The 8,334-nt window shown below is 41.8% G+C and overlaps 1 protein-coding gene across 4 annotated transcripts in view; it reads left to right on the forward strand.

Moving 5' to 3' along the window:
- Nucleotides 1-8,334, forward strand: part of LOC128877935 (venom dipeptidyl peptidase 4) — a 242,597-nt gene that overhangs the window by 179,181 nt on the left and 55,082 nt on the right. For all 4 annotated transcript variants that reach the window (XM_054125620.1, XM_054125622.1, XM_054125619.1 and 1 more), the window contains 2 exons: nucleotides 316-555; nucleotides 2,299-2,534. In XM_054125620.1, the coding sequence (XP_053981595.1) occupies nucleotides 316-555; nucleotides 2,299-2,534 (476 nt within the window). The remainder of the gene's footprint in view (nucleotides 1-315; nucleotides 556-2,298; nucleotides 2,535-8,334) is intronic.

The following is an 8,334-nucleotide window of genomic DNA, read 5'->3' on the forward strand; positions in this document are numbered from 1 at the left end:
CATTTCTAAACAAAAAGAACTTCGCTTGAAAACATAAATAAGTGTTACTATAAGCACTAGTATTTCCAAGAAGCGAACCGGTGATAAAACATCTCTGAAAAAAATCAAAGCGACTGTTCGTAAAACTCAGATCTGAAATAAGTGGAACGATTCCTAGTTCGAGTATCGAAGCCTGAAAAGCATCGCGCAATTTGTAAATTCCTGTAAAACGAAGTCGCGTAATCCGAGGCGCGAAATGCGAAGAATTGTTGGGGCGTTATTAATCAGGGTGTAACGGGTTCGATCGCCACTGACGTTCAACGTTTTCTGTTTCAGAGCGGGAAACCCAATCCCACGGTGAAGCTGTTCTACGTCGACTTAGAGAAGGTGGTCCAAGGTAACGCGAGCTTAACTGAAATCGAACATCCGGTCGAGTTATTCGACAAGGAGAGGATTTTATCAGCCGTCGCTTTTCCTACGGACAATCTCGTGTACGCGACCTGGATGAACAGAGTGCAGAACCAGGCGTACTTCCACTTCTGTTACGTCGACGGTCCTGTACCGAATTGCACGACCGTACGTATCCCCCTGTCGCCGCTAGCCCCGCCTGGAACCCCTTTTACGCCAGCTAATTTCTATCTTTGACAAGATGGCCCCGATAACTCTCCAACCCCATTGTCTGGGCGAGCTAGCCAGATTTTTTGTCCCAAGACGAACGAGAATCGCGACGATCCACCCGGTAGTTTTCGTTAAAATTTTAGGACGACTTTATCGCCCAGTAAAACAGCAGGTTCTGCTTTAATTAGACCCGAGCTCGTTGGGAAATTTCGTGGACTGTGTCGACACCTCTCCAACCGAATTACTTTCCGATCTTTGGAGAAATCTCCGAATCTTTTTTTTTTTTGTAGAAAAATCGATAACACGTGGTTGAAAGAAGACTCCATATTGTACGCAATCATCTCCTGCAATTAGAAAGGTGTAGAATTTCGAGGAAAGTTCTCTACCTACCCTCGGTTGAAGATAATTATCTTTCTTGCTTGTAGACTTCTGTGCCGAGTATATATTTTAAATGCGTAAACTCCGCGGTTTTATTATAGTTAACCTAGGTAGACACTCGGAGCTTTCCCATTAGTTTCGAATGTAACGGCTCGCGACTGTCAGTCTTTCTCGAGTTAATAGGGCGTTTGTAGGTTGTTGCTGCCGGTTGCGCTTTTTTTCATTTGAAATAGTTTTAATTGGAACGAATGTTTAGCCGGTCGGAGCTCTCGCAGTTGCGGATTCGAATTTAAAAAAAAATTGTTTTTTAATCCGTAGGGAGACCCCGCGTCAAAGCGAAAGCGTTTACAAGTTCCCAACGAAATGAACGCAAATAACTACGGGGTTTATGGATCGAGCCCGGAAATTTAATAGTTCCCGGTTTAATTCCAGTGTACGTGTTGCATACATTCGCGCTTAAAAGTTCCAAACACACTTTGATGTTGCATTTGTGCAAATGACCCTCTTGTTGCGATGATACGGACTCCTGAAAATATTACCCAAACTGTTATCGCGTTAAAATTACGATTGTTGAGAATACACACAAATCTCTAACGGTCAGAAAATCCTTTTTGACTGAGTAACACCGGGATAATTTTCCAAATTTATAAAGTGTGAAGCGCTTAAGATACCAGCTTATTGTAGATTCATTCGAGAATAGATTTCTAACGTTATTGACTACTTATGTAAAAATTGTCTTAACAGAAAGTCGAGGAATTCAGTGACAATACTGTCGAGCAGATGCATGGGGAAATTTCAAGATTTAACGCTTTGCACTCGAGACCTTTTTTTCTGGTTTCTTTTAGCAACTCAAGATGGTATCTTAGCATTCTATTGTCACGAATGCTAAGTTTAAATTGACTTCGAAACTGAGATCTCTAATATGAGATTTGAGAATCAGGTCACGTTTGCCTCGACGACAATCATTCTATTGACACTTCGAGTTCCAAAGAAATTAAGCCTAAAGAAAACCTAGCGGTGACTGAGAGTCACCCTTCGAGTGCAAAGAGTTAAATTATAGTTATCGGTCGCTCCAAACTCTCTAAATAGAAAAACTACTTCTTTCTCGAAAGATGAGTTAAAATTCGTGCGATCGAGAATGGGTAACAGGCGGGGTAGTAACGAGACTCTTCTGGCAGAAACAGAAAGCACTCTATCGAACGCGAGAGAAATGCTTCATCGACGGAGGATTCGTACAGTCGTCTCACTCAGCGACGTACAATTTTTCGCTGAGGAAGGATTACGTTCCCGGAGGGTTAGGGAATGAAATATTTATCTTTCCAGGGATTGCGGTACGTCGAGGAACATGGATGGGTCGAGCAGTTCGAGCCGCCGCTGTTCAGCAAGGACGGGAATTCGTTCGTGACGATCCTGCCGCAAAAGCAGCCGGACAACAGCCACTGGAGGCATGTTGTCGGAATTACGAATGTATCCTCCGGCAAGGCGTCCACCGCAGCGCTAACTTCCGGCCGGTTCGTCGTAACGGAGATAGTTTCTTGGGATCAGGAGAATTCGTACCTGTAAGTACATTCGAAAATCCCTCCTAGGTCGCGACCGTTTGCTCGTTACACCTAGTGTAAGTTGAACGGTAAGCCAGCTTGAAAATCCCCGAAAGTAGCATTGGCGATAAGAAGGCAGGAGGTTCTGAATGGCAGACGTTCAGACCGACTGGAAACTGTTAACGTGGTCTGCGATCGGAAACTTTACTAGGTTACTCGGTGGTCCGCTTAAAGTCCCTCTTTTCGAGACACCAACGCTAGGTTTTTCTTGGACGTTCATTTGTAACGGATCAGACTTTCTACAGTGACCTATAAGTAAGCTAGGTTATTACCTTCTTCTTGGGTTAGGTCTGGGTTAGGTCTGGGTTAGGTCTGGGTTAGGTCTGTCAAGCATTTCCCTTTAATTTTATAAAGTTGATTACGTTTCGAAAAGATGAAAATGTTAAGGGTGTTTCCTTGCCGGGAAAATGCTTGATGACGTTGCTTCTAAGTCCACGTCGCAACATAACTTGCACTTAGAGCTAGACACTAAGAGCGTCTTAAATGTACCATTAGTTACTGGCCTCTACATTTGCAATTCAGAGAGAATTTTGAATATTCGAACCCTAATCCGGGCTTTGCATCCTCGGGGTATCCTAAATTGTGTGACAGTTGTACACAATGCAACGCTGGAGGTCCATCGTCATTGTTCTCGCCCTTTGGGATATTTTTAACCCTTTATCTACTGGTAGGATTTATGAGTCCTGACAATTTTTCCATGGTACTGTATTAAATAAAAGCTTTGGCACTTTTATGGAGTTCGTTTTTAATTGTTGTTTGGCAGCACTCGTGATATAAGACCAAGATGGACGCCTAGATTTGTAAAACTTGAGAAATTCAGTAAATAAAGGGTTAAACAGAAAACTCGAGAAGTCATTTTCTGAAAGCTCAGCCCTTAATACGTTGACTGCCAGACCAATATTCTTGAGAATTTCTGGTAGGGTTAAATATTATTTAAGCTATTGGAGGCTACATAATCAACGCTAATGAATGCTATTTATCATAGCATTCATTTTTGCAACCCCATAAAAATTCAAGAGCTTTACTTAAATTCATTTCGTTTTAATGCTTGATTTCCAGAATTAATTCTTTTAGTTCTCGGATAAAAAGCACTGCCACCCATATATGGGTTAGGTTTTGAAAATTTCTTCCAGAGTTAAATTTTATTCAAACCATTGGATGCTACATAATCAACCATTTATCATAGTATTCATCTTTGTAATTTCATAAAAATTCAAGAGCTTTACTTAAATTCATTTCGTTTTAATGCTTGATTTCCAGAATTAATTCTTTTAGTTCTCGAATGAAAAGCACTGCCACCCATATATGGGTTAGGTTTTGAAAATTTCTTCCAGAGTTAAATTTTATTCAAACTATTGGATGCTACATAATCAACCATTTATCATAGTATTCATCTTTGTAATTTCATCAAAATTCAAGAGCTTTACTTAAATTCATTTCGTTTTGATGCTTGACTTCCAGAATTAATTCTTTTAGTTCTCGAATGAAAAGCGCTGTCACCCATTCATGGGTTAGATCTGACAGCCACAGGTCGCCGTAGTTCCATCTGTTCTTGCCACGTAGCTTTAATCCGAGTACGACCTGGTTGAATGCGTTCATTTCAACAGGTATCCAGTGGAATTAACGCAGCGATGTATCTCGTACAGAGAGCACGAAGTATGAAACAGATTCGAGTTGTTTCGAATTTTTTTTTTCTGTCTTGTGAAATTGGACGCTTATTTCAGGACCACCCTGTACATAATGAACACTCGTATCGACAGGCCGAGAAGGAATTTTTCACGATGGTAAGCGCGAGCGTTAAATCTTTGCTGCAATCCAGGAGCACGAGGCGTTCAAATATCGACATTAAGTACACGGACTTACCTACGTACTTTCCATTATTTCCCGATAAAATATGGCTCATAAGGAACGATATTACGCGAGGGGGGACACGATATTGGAGATCCTCGTAAAGTCGCCGGCAACCGTCGCCACGGGAAGCGGGGGACCGCCTAAAGAACGTTATCATTTATCACGTAAACGCACCGTTAGGCATTGATACTGTGCTCGACCCACCTAATTCAATCTCGGCGCCGTTAAAGAAGTTAAAATGACATTCATCATATCGATTAAATTGCTCGGTGAAATATATTCTGTTCCCCTCCGCAGTTTCTTGGTGGTTCGCGCGGAAATTACTGATAAAATTCATTTTCTTGCTCTATCTCTCCTTCGCTTTTACTCCATCTTTTTCAACCCCCTCCCGCGGGATTTCTTTGAGTTTACAGGGTCGAAAAATTACCATCGTTAACTGAAACGCTTTTTGTAGTAACGAGGTCCCTTTCGGAGATATATTTCACTCGTTGGTTCCATCGATATATTTCACTCATTGGTTCCATCGATATACCTTTCTTTTTTTAATCCTTCATTTACTGAATTTCTCAAAAGTTTTTAAAATGTCCATTTTGGTCTTGTGTCATCATATAGAGTTGTCTCTAATATGCTTCCAAAAGAAAAAAAGCTTGTGCTGCTATCCAATGCGTTTCAAAGCTTTTAATTAATACAGTAGTCAATCAATATAATTGATTTTCAATATGAAAACTTTTACTTTGAAAATCAATATACTTGATATGAAATAAAATATAAAATTTCAAATCAAACTTGATTAATCAAAATGATAAAAACTCGAGGGATGATCGAGATTTGAATTTAAGAGAAATATGCTTCCGGTTGTTTATAAATAATATTCAATAGATTTATAACCGCAGTTCGCATCGTTCAAGTGTTGCTATTTTAGAATTAATTCCTCGCCACTGCCGCGGACTGAGATATTCACTTTGTGCTCCCGTGCACCATTATCTTTCGCTTTGTGCGTTTAACTACCCTTTTATTCACTTTTCGCTATCTCCCAGCATTTTACTAAGTAATTGCTGCGTAAAAAATTCGTCATTAGTCGCTGAAAAAATAAGACGCTCGCGATGGTAATTCGTGGAATCATTAACGAACGATTCGCAGCGAAACGGCTCGATAACAAACGTAACCCCGTCGATGAAGGATGGATGATTATTGAAATTTCTCTATCTACGATGCTCGAGGCTCGTTCGTAATTCCATAGAAGTTGCACTTAAACGAGCCAATATTTCCGCCGGCTGGTCGAACGAGAGTTGATTTTACGCAAAACCTTTCCTCTAACCGCCTTTATGCTCGGTATCTGATCGTGAAAACACTGGAAATCGCCTTAGGGTTTCTTCTGGCCCCACTCCGGGCTGAGCTGCAACAAAAATACGGGGGAAAAATCGTTGCTCGACTTTTCAAAGGGAAAAGTTAATAAGCAACGAGGCAAATAACGGGGACGCCCGGTCGCGATAAACGCTGCTCGGTTTCACAGAAGAGCTGATAGAGTTTCTGTTCGGGCTTTGTGCCTTTTCCCCTCCGCCCGTTGTTATATTATTTTAATTATTCGGTTAATTATTATTACCGTCATAACGTGTTTCATATGCAATCACGATATACCGTATCGCCGCGAATAATTATTTATGAGCCGCTTATCCACGGGGCATTTTTTAAATGATATTCTACTCCGAGGAAAACTGGGGCAGCTTTCGAAATTTAACGCGAGAACTACCCGAGATATCGGCTTGAAACTTCGCACCGTAAACGATACGTGTCTTATCGTAATACGTATTTTTTTTCGTACAGAAATACGCGATTTTCGATAAGTGGCGCAGAGTAGCAGCGAAATTTTTCCGAAAAACTTTGGACCAGGGAAACCCAAGCTAGCCCGTTTCTCGGAAGCGCAGAATGCGCGTTAGCCTGCGATTCAAAAATAGCCGTCGGTATTCGAAAACTGAAATTGAAATAAAAATGTGGTTCGATCGTTCATAGATCTGGAAAAATTTCCTTTGGCGATCGTGCAAAATACGCTTTAAAATGAAACGAATTTTCAATAACCGGCGAGTGTACAGAGAGAGAGAGAGAGAGAGAAAGAGTTCGGTTGGATCGACGATTGCCGTAGATTTTTTTTTTATTTTTCACATGGGGAACGATTTCTTTCTTGTTGAGAAATTGTTGAACATGAAAAAGGTACCTTTAACCCTTTATAGGTATTTTTAAGTTTCTACGCTCATCCTTTTTGTTTATAAAAAGAGTTAAGAAAAATTGTCCAGGGAGTTCCGTCCTATAAAGGGTTAAAAGTTCTTTACGAGAGTTATTCATCCCCTACTTCGCCTGCGAGCCATAATTTACAACCGTTTAGGCCAACAAAAATGCCAGGTTGCATCCTGGTACGAACACCGAAAGAAATCGCACCTCCGTGCCAAGTTCGATAGTAATTGGCCGCCTCGTGACGTTCCTGAGCGACCTACGAACATTAACCCCCGCGAAGCAGGGAAATTTCTACCGGGAGTCTAATTCGATCGATGCTTAATCCCTCGTGCTACGAATTGACATTTCCGAAAGTCTGAACACCAGGTGAAAGCGCGCGTCCAAGTTCACTTACGTTAATTACGATTGACCCTACATTCAGTGAGGTCTGTAACGTACAACGAGCAGGAACCGTGACGCGAAACCTCGTTGCTCTAAATAACGGTCGGTGCTTTTTTCGTCGATGATGAAAGCGCCGATGATATTATTCGGTGCGTTCAGGCACGATACGTGCATTATACATCTTTTTATTTGGTTATCGACAGGATCATAATCAAATGTTGAGGCTGCGAGGAATATTCATCCACTTTGTTTTTCATAAAAATATTGGAATCCTCTCGAGCGACTGAACATCACTACAACATCGTAACACACTGCGACTATCCCCGAGGACGTAGCTTTACAGCAGGAACAGAAGTTTATACCCCAACATCAAACATGTGTCCACTACGTGACTATCAACTTCCAGCTAACAAACCCCATGAATAACCCTAACGACATCGATTCATGGAAAGAAGTTCTACTCCACCTTCGTATTAGTATACCTATACTTCGTGCACTTCACCCTACGATTCGTCCACTGTCTACCTTCAACCTTGGTTATTTGTCCGCGAGTGACACAAATTAACTTCACCCCAACGACGTCCATTTGGAGACGGATTCTTCCCCAATATCAATCCGCGAGCTCCTTCGTCGTCGAAAAAGGGAGCGCTAATAAACTTCAGAATGAACCCTAACGACATCAGTTCAGAGAAGAAACAAAAGTTCCACTCTACGAGTGCTTGACTCTGTGTTCTGTCTATTACATAATTATCAGCCTCCAGGCTTCGTTGATCGCTTCTCCATCACCAGTTTGCACGAGAAGGCATGCCTCCTAACTCAGGCTCTCATCTAATTTATAAACGCGCAATTAAGTACACGACTTCTTGTCAGGGGGGACCCTGAGCTACTTTCCACCGACGAAGTGGCGCGAGTTCGGCTTTTACTTTGCAAATTACTTCCGAGCCATTTCGTGCGCCCACTATCTTTCCGAACATCACCAGGATAACCTACCGTTTGCATTCCACCGACTCCAGCGGCGTCTTCGCCGACCGTTTTCGCATAGTTGCTGCGCTACCGACGCGTTAGACATGATTTTTCCACGCAAGGTTGGAGATCTAATCGAAATGGAACATGGATTTAATGGATGGCATTCTGTGTTTCCATGTCGGTACATTCTCGAGGTAACAAAGTAGGCAATGGGTAAGTTAGAGGACTCTGCTGCTAATGCAGTTCACTCTGACGGTAATATTCGGTAATGTAGGACAGCCTGTCGGTAGTTGAATGCACTCTGTCGATAAGTCTCGGTAATGCAGAGCTCTCG

The sequence above is a fragment of the Hylaeus volcanicus genome, chromosome 6 (assembly GCF_026283585.1).
Source record: "Hylaeus volcanicus isolate JK05 chromosome 6, UHH_iyHylVolc1.0_haploid, whole genome shotgun sequence".
NCBI lineage: Eukaryota > Metazoa > Arthropoda > Insecta > Hymenoptera > Colletidae > Hylaeus > Hylaeus volcanicus.